At 37.1% G+C, this 14,987-nt stretch overlaps 2 protein-coding genes across 6 annotated transcripts in view; one reads left to right on the top strand and one right to left on the bottom strand.

The window, feature by feature from the left end:
* Positions 1-3,350, bottom strand: part of LOC145664984 (glucose dehydrogenase [FAD, quinone]-like) — a 146,268-nt gene extending 142,918 nt beyond the window's left edge. For 4 of the 5 annotated variants that reach the window (XM_081732156.1, XM_081732158.1, XM_081732157.1 and 1 more), the window contains exon 1: positions 2,353-2,723. In XM_081732156.1, the coding sequence (XP_081588282.1) occupies positions 2,353-2,509 (157 nt within the window). In that variant the 5' untranslated portion in view covers positions 2,510-2,723. Of the gene's footprint in view, positions 1-2,352; positions 2,724-3,151 lie in introns of those variants that run through there. The other variant, XM_081732159.1, reaches the window with a different exon arrangement.
* The window catches only part of LOC145664983 (transducin beta-like protein 3), a 45,699-nt gene continuing 33,562 nt past the window's right edge, over positions 2,851-14,987 (top strand). Inside the window, exons 1-4 of the mRNA XM_081732154.1 lie at positions 2,851-3,007; positions 7,893-7,944; positions 10,319-10,517; positions 12,546-12,720. Coding sequence (XP_081588280.1) covers positions 2,964-3,007; positions 7,893-7,944; positions 10,319-10,517; positions 12,546-12,720 — 470 coding nt within the window. The 5' untranslated portion in view covers positions 2,851-2,963. The remainder of the gene's footprint in view (positions 3,008-7,892; positions 7,945-10,318; positions 10,518-12,545; positions 12,721-14,987) is intronic.

Raw genomic sequence — 14,987 nt, 5'->3', positions numbered from 1 at the left:
AGTCATACAGACCCCACGAGAGGCATTTAGTGAAATAAGTATCTTTGGTATCTATTTATGTATAAATGAGTCTGAGCCAAAGTGGACTCAAATAATTCGTATCTTTATTCACTTTTCTTATTGATATGCAGATTAAGTCGGTGTATTTCTTTAATTTGGACCAATAAAAGTCGTTGTTAACTAACTTGAACTAAATTAGTTCTTCTGTACTCCGTAGTACTTTGAAATTGTTCATATGTAACTCTGTGTAATGGTTTCACTTGTGCAACTGTTTATCTTTTTGTCCTTCTGAAATGACTCTTGACAGTTATATTAAGAAGCATGTAAAGATCAGTACAACGTATTTTTTTTATATCAGGATTCCTTCGTGAGTGAGTCGGCAGACGTATCGCATTTGTGGCCAATTAGTCCTGATTCTGAGTTCAAATGGAGGACAATTTCTCTCGGATGTAACTCGAGAAGCGCTTTTTATTCCGCTTTAAGCTTATGTGACCCCTTCCAGCATAACCCGGTTGTTGCATAATAACATCAAGGCGAAACAAACTTATTTCTATCCATATATAATATGAATATATAGAGCAAATCATTTAAACCATAAAAACCTGGTTTAAATAAAAAAACCGTTTTTTTAAAATAAAAACCATGGTTTTTGCCAACCCTGGCGCGCGGGCATTCAGTAAAGTGAGTTGTCAATCTAAAAAGGTTGGGGACCATTTACATAGGGGACAATGAGAAAAAAAATGAAATCTTTGAGTTTTACGTCCCACGGTTATGCCGGTTAGGCTAAAGGAGACGGTGATAATGAATAATAAATAAAATGGTGGCATAAAGAAAGTGGGAGGAGACGGGAGAACCCCGAGAAAACCCACGCACACGGTGTTTGTCCCCCACGAAGTTCACTTGGCGGGGGCTGGGATCGAACCCGGGACTCCAAGCACCAGAGGTGAACGCTCAACCACTGAGCCACCGCGGCCCCGGAATTAAAAGAAGTTGAAGATCAAGAAACGTGGAAGAAACATTTCCAGGTCCAAACTTAAAATTAAAATTGAAAAAAAGTTATTAGTCCCAGGACTGCCATAGCGATCGCTGCGTTCTTACATTTCAGAAGAGAACCGTAGTTATTTGTGGTGTACGTTGACGAACGGTGTAGAGGATTAGGGGCGGATTTCGATCAATCACCTGGTTTCGGCCCTGCTTACGCGTATGTTTTAACGATACGGTAAGAATGAAACAAATTACCTTTCTATTGCTCTAGCAGAAGAAAATTAAGAACTGGTTAGCGGACGCCACTTTAGTGCAGAGGGTACGGGTTCGGTATTACTCGAGTAAACGATTCTACCAAATTTTGACACATTTCTTACGTTTTCAGGTTAGGTTAGAGCTTTTTTTAAAAATTCATTTAACAGAGCATGCACTAAATGAGGAGCTCAACTACTACTTGCAGATTGACTTCACGAGGGTTCAGTGTGGGCGTATGGTATAAAAACTGCAGCACATAAAACACGAACCACCTTGTGTTAGGTAGTCACTAAAAAGCACGAATGCTATGCAACGGCGTAAGAGCAGGAGTGCAGCTGGGGGGTCCGAATGGTATACGTATAAACGAGGATAGTGGAAGAGCACACATGGGGTCACCGTGGCTCAGTGGTAGAGCGTTCACCTCTGGTGCTTGGGGTCCCGGGTTCGATCCCAGCCCCCGCCAAGTGAACTTTGTGGTGGACAAACACCGTGCTCGTGGGTTTTCTCGGGGTTCTCCCGTTTCCTCCCACTTTCTTCATTCCACCATTTCACTCATCTCTCATCATCACCGTCTCCTTTAGCCTAACCGGCATAACCGTGGGACGTAATACTCAAAAGATTTCAGTGGAAGAGCACACTTACATATACAGTACTTAAACTAGTACTCAAAATTCATTTCAATATGTTGCGCACTGACGGTAATTACTTATATTCATACTCTCATTACTTCACGAAAAATATTTCACATCGTATTTCACCTATAAAGTTTTTATTTGGTAGAACCGTCTGCTCGACTGAACCCACGGGTTCGATTCTCGGTGGGAGAGCCTTGAAAAATTTGATAATTTAGTGGCCACTAAGCACAAGTTGGTTTCGTTAACCTAAAGTGAATCTGAACACATTAATGCAACTCCTTTCTTAAGAAATATTATCTAAGGCAGTTAGAATGCATTTCTTGCTATGAGAAGTTCATATTTCATAAATATAAATATGCCCCAAGAAAATATTATGCGACTTATTGAACAGCTTAATAGCTATTCTATGATTCAGCTAGGGTAGATTCTTCATCTGCATGGTGATTTGTAAAGTTAACAAACTTACAGAAATACATACCTATAATGAAGTCATACACATCCTGGATTACATTATCACGAAAACAATCACATGTTTGGGTTTTCATTTGGTACAAGAAGTGATACACATTAATGCAAAATGGCACGATTGAACAAATCGTTGTGAGAATAAAATACCACAAATATTTGAAATACATATTCCATTCATGGCAATGGGAACTGTGGAGACCAAATTCATATTTTTGTTGTATTTTCGATAAAATCTTTATCACACGCGCATCTTGCAAAGCAACGCTTTACACATTATTTCTAATAAGTGCAAGGACACAATCAAATTCACATGTTTTGTAACCCCCTCCCATTTGCTGTTTACCGTCTATTTTATAAACTCTTGCTTCTCTGATGTGTATTTCGCTAGGCTTATAAATTACAGATCAAAACCAATTCGTTGAAAGGAAACTTGTGGAGAAAAGTAAGAAAAATACACAGAAATTGACAACATTGAGAGCGAAAATGCTAGAAAGATGGATAAAATGGAAGGTGTATAATTAAATGTTCTATACCGATTTGTCTGATCCCTTCAGAATGTTCGTAAGAGAAGAAGAAGGATAAATGTTATAGTTGGCGTGAGGTAAGGTGAGAAATTTAAAAATGGCGATGTCAGTGGTCGAACAACGTGTTAAATTGAAGGACTGGTAAGTGGAAGTTAAAATATATTTTAGATAGATGTAAGTGTATCTTTGTAAAGTACTTCTATGTATAAATACTGAATCAAGCTTACTACACATCAAAAACTAGATGTATTTACATGTACAAGGTGTATTTTTGCTTTATGTTACCTTCCGCTTGTTTAAACTTCTTTGCACTTGCACTGCGGATGCAATGTGTGGTCAAACCTTAAAAGATAGCCAGCGAGTAACCACATGGAATGATTAAAGGGTAATAATATACATGAGAACCCCCTGATCTGCGTTTCTTCTGTGTTCTATTACCACTTCTACATGAAATACCATAAATTTTCTACGTAGTGCAATAGTAAGAAGTATCCATGTGCACAAGACATGCGGTATGCGTTAAATTCCCCTCGCCCCCACACAGTCATAGATAAACTACAAGGGCACTACACATGCAGATATAAAGTACAGGTGCCTTCATTTTATTTTCGTATCAGTCGATAAGTAAATAAAAGTCGCTTTGTTACCCATTTGTAAGTTCGTACATACTCAATGAATAATCCCATAAAGTATGAGTGTCCTGCTCCTTCGGGAACTGATGCAGCTTCATGTCAGTAATTTGGGAAAAGTGTTAAGAAACAAGGCATTTGAAGTCAACTTCGTAGCTTATAACCTAACGTTGAATTTAAATGCTGCACGGTGAGCAATAAGCGAGTGATGTAATATCCGAAATCTTTCAGTACTCGTTTTCTTCTGTAAGTTTTCAGTTTGTGGGAACTTTCTGTTTAACAAAACCCTTATGTTTTTGGCACATAGGCAAATAATTGCGTATGTATTGATAATATACGTGTAAGCCGATGTGCCATGAAAACAATTATTAATAAAGAAAAGCACGCTACGGTAGATTGATTGATTGATTAAAGTTTAATAGGGACGTAAGCATTGAGGCTGTTTAGCCCCGTCACGATCAACACGAGTGCCATAAATAAAAGTTTAAAAAAATAGGATATCAAAATATAACGAAACACTGCTGCAAAAGGGAAGTAAAAATCTAAAACAACAGAGAAAATAATAAATATATGACAATAATATATAACAATAAATAGTAATAATAGTAACAATAAAGAAAATATATAACGATAATAATGAATTTCAATAATAGTAGAAGCTTTGTATTTCAAGTGTGCCCTCGTAAAATATGCGAAACATTCTTTGACCCCACCCCTATCACCCTCTAACGAAGAAAACCCTCCCTTTGCTTAGGGGAAAGAAGTGAGTGACCTCCGCTGTGTTGCCAATTTGTCCTTCAGTCGTTTGGTCTTGACGAGTGAAGATCGCAGGCTACTTAGAATGTCTAACAAGACAGAGCACAGCGAAGTCCGTGAAATAATAATTCATTGTGGCAACGCTTCCACATCCAACAATTGAAAGATCTCGGCCATAGCAACTTGTCCCTCCTCTTTCGAGAGAGGTACGGGTAAACACACATCGACAGCAGCGCCAGAAGGGGCACAGTTGAAACAGAAAGACTCTAACAATGAAGAAAATATATAACAATAACAATTGTAAAATAATAATAATCAGAAATCAACGTCTGAGGCAAACCTTCCCTCGTGAGCCAATACCGTTTACTCGGTATCCATCAGGTTATCTTCCACCATAGTAGATTTCAGAGAAACTAAAGACAGCTTACGAACAGATGGAGATTTAGTTTGTTGTTTTCAGAGAAAGGACCGTAGCATTGAATTGGCGTATATAGTGTCTAAATTTTAGGTCGCCATATAAGGTGAGCGGCGAAGAGTTAGAGTTCGCCGAAGGCCAACACTAACAGAAATACGTAAGGTTTTGGGGGGTTCGCTAGTCGATGCGACTTCGGTCTGAATTTCTGGAGTTTTGACGAGAACAAGATCAGTTTCGATGGAAACGTCAGACGTTTGGGATCGCCACAGATTTACAAGAAATAGATGCAACAGTAGCAAAAGGCACAGAAAGCGAGAGAGGGGCGCTTTCTTTTTAACGACGCTTAGCATCGGCAGCAGAGATCTTATCAACTACCATTAGATATGTTTATCATGTTGAAAGGCTGGACAGTCCAGCGATCAAGCACAGTGTTTGACACATAAGAACTCGTTCCCTGTACAGGGTTCCGCATCATGGCTAACCTGGCCACAATTCGCAGAAAGATCAGTACTCGAATTACACGATGTCCTGTTGTGCCCGAAGTATTGGCATTTGAAACAGCGCAGGGGACTGGGAATATAGAGACGGACCTTAAATCAGTAATAACTGACCCTCACATAGTCCAGAAGTGTAGGTAAACTGGAAGTAAGAATCTCTGACTAAGTAGCAACGAGTTCACTTGTAGTACAACTCATTCAATGAATTTGTTCTTCGTGATCATTAAAACAAAGATGCATATCTCAACTTCGAAGTAATTTTTGCGTGACCCCATGGCCGCATACGTTACAAATAGTTCTATTGAATTTAGCACCCTTAGATTATAGTTTCATTGCATTTAGAACCCACATATTATAGTTCCATTCAGTTTAACACCGCCAAATTACTATTTTAAAAAATCACATTTAAAAACGTATCGATGCGTGAGCGCATTAGCTATTGGCATAAATGGTACTTCAAATATCCCAAATTTAATGTCATTTTTCTCGTAACCTCAAGGATGGGTAACCTTTAAAAATAATTCGATTGGATTCATCATTCTTAAATTAGTATAAAAATATACAATTAGAAATGTATTCAAGCGTTGGCACTTCTTATTAGTGCCATGATCAGATGTTCTTTATTCACCCATCAGCAAAGTAGGAAAGGAGCAGTTATATTATGAACTTGGAAATCTATATTTTAATTGTATCGAAATCTTTATATTTATTTCACTCATGTAAATTTCTTATTTTTCTTTTTCTATCCGCTTGTTAAATTATCCAGACAAGCCAGAAAACAATAGCGTTATATCCACATACGTGAATCATGTTGTTTGTCTCCATTGTATATAACTTCTAGTGTCATGTAAAACTGTGTATACAACAAATTGTATCATACTAGGAAGTTACTTATGCTGATGGACGTATTTCTCTCAAATGACATTTTTCTGTACATGTCGATATTTTGGATTTGAGACACCACGGGTAGTACTTTCCCATGAATCAATATTATCTCTTCCGTGGTATATTGTAAAACTTTGTCTTATATAGGTTATAGGTAGAGCATTTAATAAAAAGAGCGTCCGGAACCGATCTCTCACTGCCAATTTTATTATAAAATTTCCACTATAAAAGTATTTTCACAAAGTACTGTACAAATTAATTTCTCTAGAATCAAAGGTTAGTTATAGGTGGTCTTTGACCGTAAGGTCGCAGACAGGATCTCCAACAGAGCCGGGGCCGCGGTGGCTCAGTGGTAGAGCGTTCACCTCTGGTGCTTGGGGTCCCGGGTTCGATCCCAGCCCCCGCCAAATGAACTTTGTGGTGGACAAACACCGTGTGCGTGGGTTTTCTCGGGGTTCTCCCGTTTCCTCCCACTTTCTTCATTCTACCAGTTTATTCATTATTCATCATCACCGTCTCCTTTAGCCTAACCGGCATAACCGTGGGACGTAAAACTCAAATATTTCATTTTCTCCAAGAGAGCCCCGTAGCAGGCTAAGCAGAGGGGAATTAAGGAACCAATGCTCCGTAGCAAGCAGAGGCGGGTTAGTGGCCCATAGCAGGCTAAGCGGCTGAGGTTAGGATTCCCAGACAGAGTCCCGTAGCAGACTAAGCCAGGAGATAGGATAGGCGTAGTCCCATACCAGACTAGAGGCCTGGGGTTAGGTTACTCCAAAAGTCCCGTAGCAGACTAGAGTTTAGATTACAATATAAACTGACGACTTCCAAATTTCATTCAATTCGGCCTCTAGCATAGTCACCCGTAACTAGCAGACCAATACCTTAATCTTTCGGAGAGAAACATTTGAGTCCGCAGCGCTAACTCTGAACTCAACCGATTCTCTGAGAAGTAACACTCAATTATCATATATCCTAATTCTCTAGTGCACTGGATAAGAGGCCTAATCACTGCGAAATTAAAATACCGCTAATTTTACAGTAATTATGTGATATCTTCAAATAGATAGAAGATAATCGAAATGTGAAATAAGAGCGCCCTAAACAATATGTTGCATGAGGTACCGTTATCACGAGTCACCCAGTAGCTTTCCGTTTGTAGTCATTTAGAAACGCGAAAATAAATGCCAATTTTCTAAATGGCTGGAAATCGAAAGCAGATAAGTGAGTCGTGATAATGGTATCATGTAAAATAATATTGTCTAGCGAGCTCTTGTTCCACTTTTTGATCATATTTTATCTATTTGAAGATAACACATAATTACTGTAAAATTAGCGGTATTTTAATTTCGCCGTGATGGGGCCTCATAGGTAGTGAATCCGGTGGACTTAGTGTCTAGTCTCATTCATCGATCTACAAGGAGGAGTCGTTTTCAGGTTCATAAGAGGGAAGCCATCTACATCATCACCCACAGATTAGTGAGAGAGAAATATGTTCCTAGCATACGAAATTGGCAAAGTATGTGTGTCTGTGCGACACTTAATATTGTAATATTTACGCTCTACTTTCGTCCCTATAATAGTGCCATTAAGGCATGTCGTCAGAATCGACTGGGGAGCAAGAATTGGGAAACCCTATTTGTTGAATTAAAAAGTTGTTATAGCTATATAAATCAAAGTGTCTTAAAAAAAAAATCGCTGTTGTAGTGTCCTACCAATTAGTTTCTTTCAGTTCATTCGTTACGAATGTAAAAATTTTTCCTGTTTTTCAGCAAGTAACGTTTTAGCTTATTGTCTCTGTCTGCTCATTTGGCCAATCACATTCATGTATTAATTTTTGGTTACAGCTTCGAAGTGGAAGCAAAATATGGCCCATTCTTCACAGGAGGAAGTTTGGAGGTAAGTGATAAAAAAAAATAAAAAAAAAAAAGAAGAAGAAGTTTATTCTCACCAAGTTCCATTAGGTACAGAGCAACGATGAAATAACGTATAGCCGAACTAGCAGAAGTTTTCAAGTTCAACAGGTAAAATGATTCGAACTTGCGACTTTCAAAACCTTTTTTAAACACATGTATCTTTTCAACCTCTCTCAGTATTAGTGTGGAAAAAAAGACCGATGTTTTCTGCATTGCATTAGCTTTTACAGTATTTCGTACTTTAATAACGTTGTGTCGGTGTAATTTATGTCATAGAAATCCCTTAACACGTAAACTGGAGAGACGCAATAACAGAACATAAGTATGGAATCATACATGCATATATATAGGGTCTTTCAAAACAACACCGACAAGTTTGGGAGATGATTCCTGACACCAAGACAAGACAAACATTATAGACCAACCTGGGTGCACAAATGCTTCCTTTCTGAGTTATAGGTTGCCGAAAACATGAAAATATGAACTTCAAAGGTCCATAGCTCCAAAACTATGGGAGCTACAGTAGTCGGGTCAAGACTCCACTTAGGAACTAATATGTGCACTATCCAAATATACATGTTTCATACTCCTAAGGTACTCACGCAACAATTTTTATAGAGGTAGTTGGTGAGTACTTCAATTTATATACCCGTAACTAAACTGCCTGTACAAAAATTGTTGCGGGAGTACCTTAGGATTCTGAAACATGTATTTTTGGATAGCGCACATGTTAGTTCCTAAGTGAAGTCTTGGCCCGACTACGATAGGTCCCATAGTTTTGGAGCTATGGACCTTTAGAATACATTTTTCATGTTTTCGGCAACGTGTAACTCCGGAAGGAAGCATTCGTGCACCCAGCTTGGTCTATACTTTTTGTCGGTGTTGTTTTGAAACACCCTGTATATTTAGGCTTATGTCAGATTGACACATTGTCCGTTTCGGTTAACTTTTGTTTTTTAATCGTTTTTGTTACACAAAAAAGAATAAAAATAAAATAAAAGACCTTTTCAAGTTGCAATTATAATGTCATAATCATTTGCGTGTTAGTAGTAATCGGTTTTTTTTTTTTTTTTTTTTTTTTTAAAGGCGTTTATTGATTCACTTTCTCATTGAAAATTATTCAGTTTCGGATAATTTTGTTGCCAACTTGTGGTAATACGAAATAATTTTTCACAAGTTCTCGTCGATTTCAATAACATTATGTGTATAAATCCATGATCTCATTTTTTGTCTTTTAACGTTGCAACGGTATTAGTAATGTTGCATGTTTTATTGTGTGTGGGGAGGGGGAAAGCAATGAACAACGTAGTAGGTCGTTCATCAATTTCTTCTCATTTTCATATTTCACCACCCTTTTTACTGGGATAAATGTAGGTTGTTAAATTATTGGTTGTATTTTTATTACGAGAGTTGATTATCCTTAAAATGAATTGAACTCACTGTCAAGTGTGCCGTGAAGGTAATGAGCATTTAAAATAAACAGCTAAGGATTACATGAGAAAAGGGGAAATGACTGATTTCTCAAACCACGTACCTATTTGTATGTGAAGGAGATATTGTGTTTTAAAAAAAAATGTTTTCTTATTCCTTATCTGGGTTGAACAGTTTCTCGATTGTTTGATGCAGTTTCTTGTGAGTTTTCATTTTTTTTTTTTTAATACCCAGAATGCTCATTCTTCACACTGGGAGAATAAGGTGTATGGAAAATATTTACGAGCATTTTCTGGTCTCCAGATACTTGTTTATGCAAGTTTCATTTTACTGGAGTTACGTAAGACTTCACACAATCATCTTTAAATAGCTTATTACAAACTCGGACCAAGTCAAATCGTTTTGTCACAAGTATTAGAGTTCAAAATTGAAAATTAAAATGTTACAAGAAAAATTTGCCCCCTTTCGAAGTGGAAGTTTCGAGAACGCCTAAACACGTATTCACCTATTTTTACTGAGAAGCTTGTATGACGAGTTTCATCCTAATTGTGGGAGCTCGTGAAACATTCCGTTCTTGGGAGAAAAATTCTTTTTTAAAAAATCCCTTCCTTAGGATATGTATATTAATCGAAGTGAAAAAATAAAATCCATCTCAACCCAAGTGCTAACTATGTTTAAAAAAAACATTTCATATTGTTCAGCCATTTTGTTGGAAAAGGCGACATTACAACGTTCATATATATTTAACAGGAGTTGATCAAATCAATACTGTCTGAATTTCTGAGTACCGATTCACCAATCTTAGAGAGTAAAAGTGAATGTATCTTTTAGAGTTGGAACTGGATGGTGGAGTTGGAAGCATGCTTACATAATATGTCGTAGACTGAATTCCATTAGTTAACAATTGTTTTTTGTTTCTCGTTCAGTGGACGGAAGATGGAAGCTACGTTCTGTGTCAATGTGGAGCTACGGTGCAAATTGTTGATGTAGAAAAGGGCCAGGTTGTGAAACATCTCGGTGAAGAAGATGCCGAAGACACGATTAACTGCTTCGTTCTTAGCCCTGACAATGAATTAGTTGTGTCGGCGCATAGGTCAGGACTATTTCGTCTGTGGAAATGGTCAGGTACGTTTTTATTAGTGTCTGGTCTTTATATCAAGATTACGTTCTTTCCGAGGTTCTAAAGAAAATTTTCTTGTGCAGCTGCTGTGTTTTGTTAAAGGACAAGGAATGCAAGTGTTAGTTAATCGTAACTAAATGTGCCAGCTTTTATCTGTGTTAAAGCACAATTTATTACTCAGAAGCAACTATTGTATCTACGATATAGAAAGGTTGAGTAGAGTTAAGTTGATAGTAATTGTGAACAAGGTAGTACACACTTTGAAAGAAACTTATTGGATGATAGTCTTCGGAACTTACCGCGTAATTTGGATATAAAATATCTAAAAATTGAGTCTTTTTTTTTCGTAAAAAAAAAAAAGTTTGGAGTGAATTTGCTTGCTCTTCGCAATCTGGTCTTCAACAAGAATGTTCGGAGCTGTAGGGTTTCAGTGGTAAAGCAATCATATCTATTGCATGGAGTCTCTGGTTAGATCCCAGCTCATGTCAGATGGGCTTTGTAATGGACAGGCCGTGTGTGCATGAGTTTTCTCGGTTATCTTGCCTCCCCCTTTCTTCATTGTACCTTTTCATTCATTATCATTAGAGGCACGGGTTTTTCGCAATGCGCGATAAAACGAAATCCGTCAGAATTAAGTAATTTTCAGTGTCTTGACGTTTTATGATATTCTATGTGTATTTTCGTTGCTTTCCATTGCGCGATAAAACGCGAAATTGGCAGTTTTGCGCGAAATTTCTAACAATACGCGAAATAACGCGAAATTTTAAAAATACGTTTTCATTAATTTAAAAACATCAATTTTCCGCTGAAGGAACGGTAGAACGTAGCATGAACGGTGCGTTTTGGGTGATTCGGACACGGCTATAGAGAACATGCTGCGTGTTAGCTATCATCATCGCAAACTTTTCTACTCATAGTAAGTTTAGTTACTGATTTTTGTTCAGTTTGGTTTTTAAAAAAATGTAATTTTCTTTAAGTAAAATTACCTGCAGGGCTGAATTTGGATTTAAACGGCGTCGGAAATGTGACTGTTCATCTCAGCGACCCCCAATACTATGGATTCGACACTACTATCGGTCATTTTCGATCATCATTTTGGTCATTTTCGAGATCTCCTGCCTCCGCTTCTCCGAAGCTGCACCGTCAAAGTGAAACGATAAAGAACATCCTAGGCCCAAACCTCATCTATGTTGAAAATTTGACCGAGATTGGTGAGGTGGTTCAAGAGTTATTAAGCCAGAAAGGTAGTCACTTTCATTTTTGTATATCTCCCCTCCATCCCTCTCCCCTAAATTGAACCGTCAAAGTGAAACGATAAAAAACATCCTAGGCCCAAACCTCATCTATGTTGAAAATTTGACCGAGATTGGTGAGGTGGTTCAAGAGTTATTAAGCCAGAAAGGTGGTCACTTTCATTTTTGTATATCTCCCCTAAATTGAACCGTCAAAGTGAAACGATAAAAAACATCCTAGGCCCAAACCTCATCTATGTTGAAAATTTGACCGAGATTGGTGAGGTGGTTCAAGAGTTATTAAGCCAGAAAGGTGGTCACTTTCATTTTTATATATCTCCCCGCCATCCCTCTCCCCTAAATTGCACCGTCAAAGTGAAATGATAAAAAACGCCCCAGAACTGAACCTCATCTGCGTGGCAAATTTGATCGAGATCAGTCGCGTGCCTCAAGATTCAAGTTTTATATATATATATATATATATATATATATATATATTGTACCGTCAAATAGAAATGATAAAAAACATTCAGGTCGGAAGCTCATCTATGCTGAAAATTTGATCGAGATCGGTCGGGTGGTTCAAGCAATTGGGACGCCCCACTGAAAGAATGAGACGACCCACTATTATCAATTTCCAAACTGGCCATCGAAAAAGGTCAGAGATCTCAGCGAGTATAATTGGAAAGTGGTTACTCTCTTGGAGTAGAGGAGGATGAGTAATATAGGAACTTTTAAATTAACATTGAAATAACTGTTTGGAGGTTAATTTGACTAATTCTGATTTCGTACTTTTTGCAGATGAAACTGTGTTGAAAACATGGAAGTCAACTCACAAAACTCCTGTAGTAAAACTATCTTTAGATAAAAGTAATAACATTCTTGCTAGCGGAGGTACTGACTCTTCTATCAGAATATGGGACTTACAACATAATTGTTGTATTCATAGTTTACGTGGAGCTCAAGGAGTGATAAGGTAAATTCGTTGAACAAATGTTGTCACTAATTAGCCTTATATGGGTTCAGCAAAATATATAGACTATTTTAGTATCTTTCCCATAGTAACTATATACAGCAGTATACAAAGTAATGGTAATTGATAGAAGACATAAAACTATTTGTAACAACAAACAAATTGTATATCTGCTTATTTCGTAAAAATAACAACAGGTGCCTCTTTTTTTTTTTTTTTTTTTTTTTTTTCAGCGTTCTTTGTAGAACTGCTTCGACCTTCTGAATTCTTGGCATCGGAGAATGTGAAATTGCTCATTCCATCATATTCCTATGATCCCATACCAATTTGGTACTCTTCCATATCTTTCAGCATCTGAAGAACTGTGCAGTGCACTACTACCACTCAGTTACTACTTTTAAAATCCACTTTTAATCACAAAAGTGGAATTGCTCAGGGTTCCCACCGACCTGGAAAAGTCAGGGAATTTCAAGTACGGATTTTTACTTTTCAGAATCCATCACTTTTTGCCTTACCCAGCTGTTTGGTAGGGGATATTTTATGAAATAAATTAGTTGTCTTGCAAAAGTCTGAACCTACACACGCGCTATATACATAGTAAATGAGGAACTCCTTTATAGGAAAAAATAGTTTCTTTTTTTTAAATTTAATTTTATTTTTATTTTTTACGTATAAACTGGAAATTTGTAAATTGTGTCTGGGAAACCTGGAAAAGTCAGGAAATTCGTGCTCGCCAAGTAAGGGGGAACCCTGTCAGTGCTGAAGTCCAACGCTAATAAAATGACACCTCTGAAAGCGAACATAACATGCTCGCTTTCATCCTTATTGCTGGACGTAGGAGATACCAACCTTTGAAAGTAACGTATTGACATTTCAGGTCCTGTACATTTCCTGGTCATTGGCGGCACATTTTTTATTTATTTATTTTTTTATGATTATTTTTCATAATTCAATCTCTCCTCCTGACAATTAACAAACTGTAGGAGTTTTCTGTAAAAAGTTTTAAATTATTCATTCTACGTACAGGCTGGACAGGAAATAAATAGCTATAGAAAATTCTTTATAACTTTTTTTGAATAAATACATAAATAATTGATTAAAGTAAAACAACTGTTGATGGAGAACCTCAAAATGGTACAGTTTGTACACAAATTTAAATTCCATGTATGCATCACTATTATTCACAAGCAAGTTTCTGTTAAAATACACAGGAGATGGAAAAAATGTGGAAACACCTGGTTCGAGAATTTTTTCAATATCTCGAACCGTTTGCAAGATTGAGCCTACTTCCGGTTGAACTTTCTAATTCATGTATGATCAGTGTTTTCTTTCTTCTTGCATGCAGTATGTAATAAGCAAATACATTACTTACACAATTAATTATAAAGTCAGTGAAATATAGTGTTCATTGGGCAAAACACTTCAAACAATAAAGATTCATCTTAGCCTGGAGAAATGGTTATCCTTCATTTTTCATTATCATTTGGCCATGAAGCAAACACCTGAGAGATATACAACCCCTTATACAAATATGGTGTTGGAATGTATAACTCACAGGATATGTTGCCTTACTTTTTAAAAATTTCAACATTTCCAGTGTACCTTTAAAAAAAATAATAAAGAAATAACGGGCACAATTTTTAAATATTTAATTAAGGACAATCTACACAAAATTTGGAATCGACCAGCGAAAACGGCACGTTTCTAGCACTTCGGGTTTTCGAGATCTCATTGTCGAAAGGATTGGAGACGTAACATTTTAATAGATAGACTAGCTGAACCTACGCTCTCTACACAGCGCATCATTCATATATGAGCATGAATTTCCTTGTTATTCCTCGCATCTGTACATGTCCCTTTACAGACACAGGTGAAAGAGGTTTTGATAAAAATTGGCAAGAGATACCATAAAGGGGAGATATTTTCGATTACTTTTTCAATATCTCGCACCTCGTTTGCAAGACTTGAGCCTACTTCCGTTTGGAGTTCTTAATTCATGTATGATCAGTGTTTTCTTTCTTCTTGCATGCAGTATGTAATAAGAAAATACATTACACACAATTAATTATAATGTCAGTGACATATGGTGTTCATTGGGCAAAACACTCCAAACAATAAAGATTCAACTTAGAGTGGAGAAATAGTTATCCTTCGTTTTTCATTATCATTTGGCCATGAAACAAACTTCTGAGAGGTATGCAACCCATGTATACAATTGTGTGGTATTGGAATATATAATATGTAGGATATGATGCTTGTTTTTTTTTCCT

This window comes from Thermobia domestica, chromosome 11 (genome assembly GCF_964235325.1).
Source record: "Thermobia domestica chromosome 11, izTheDome1.hap1.1, whole genome shotgun sequence".
In the NCBI taxonomy this organism is placed as follows: domain Eukaryota; kingdom Metazoa; phylum Arthropoda; class Insecta; order Zygentoma; family Lepismatidae; genus Thermobia; species Thermobia domestica.
Note: the sequence above shows the minus strand (reverse complement) of the source record. Positions and strands in the feature narration are given on the sequence as shown.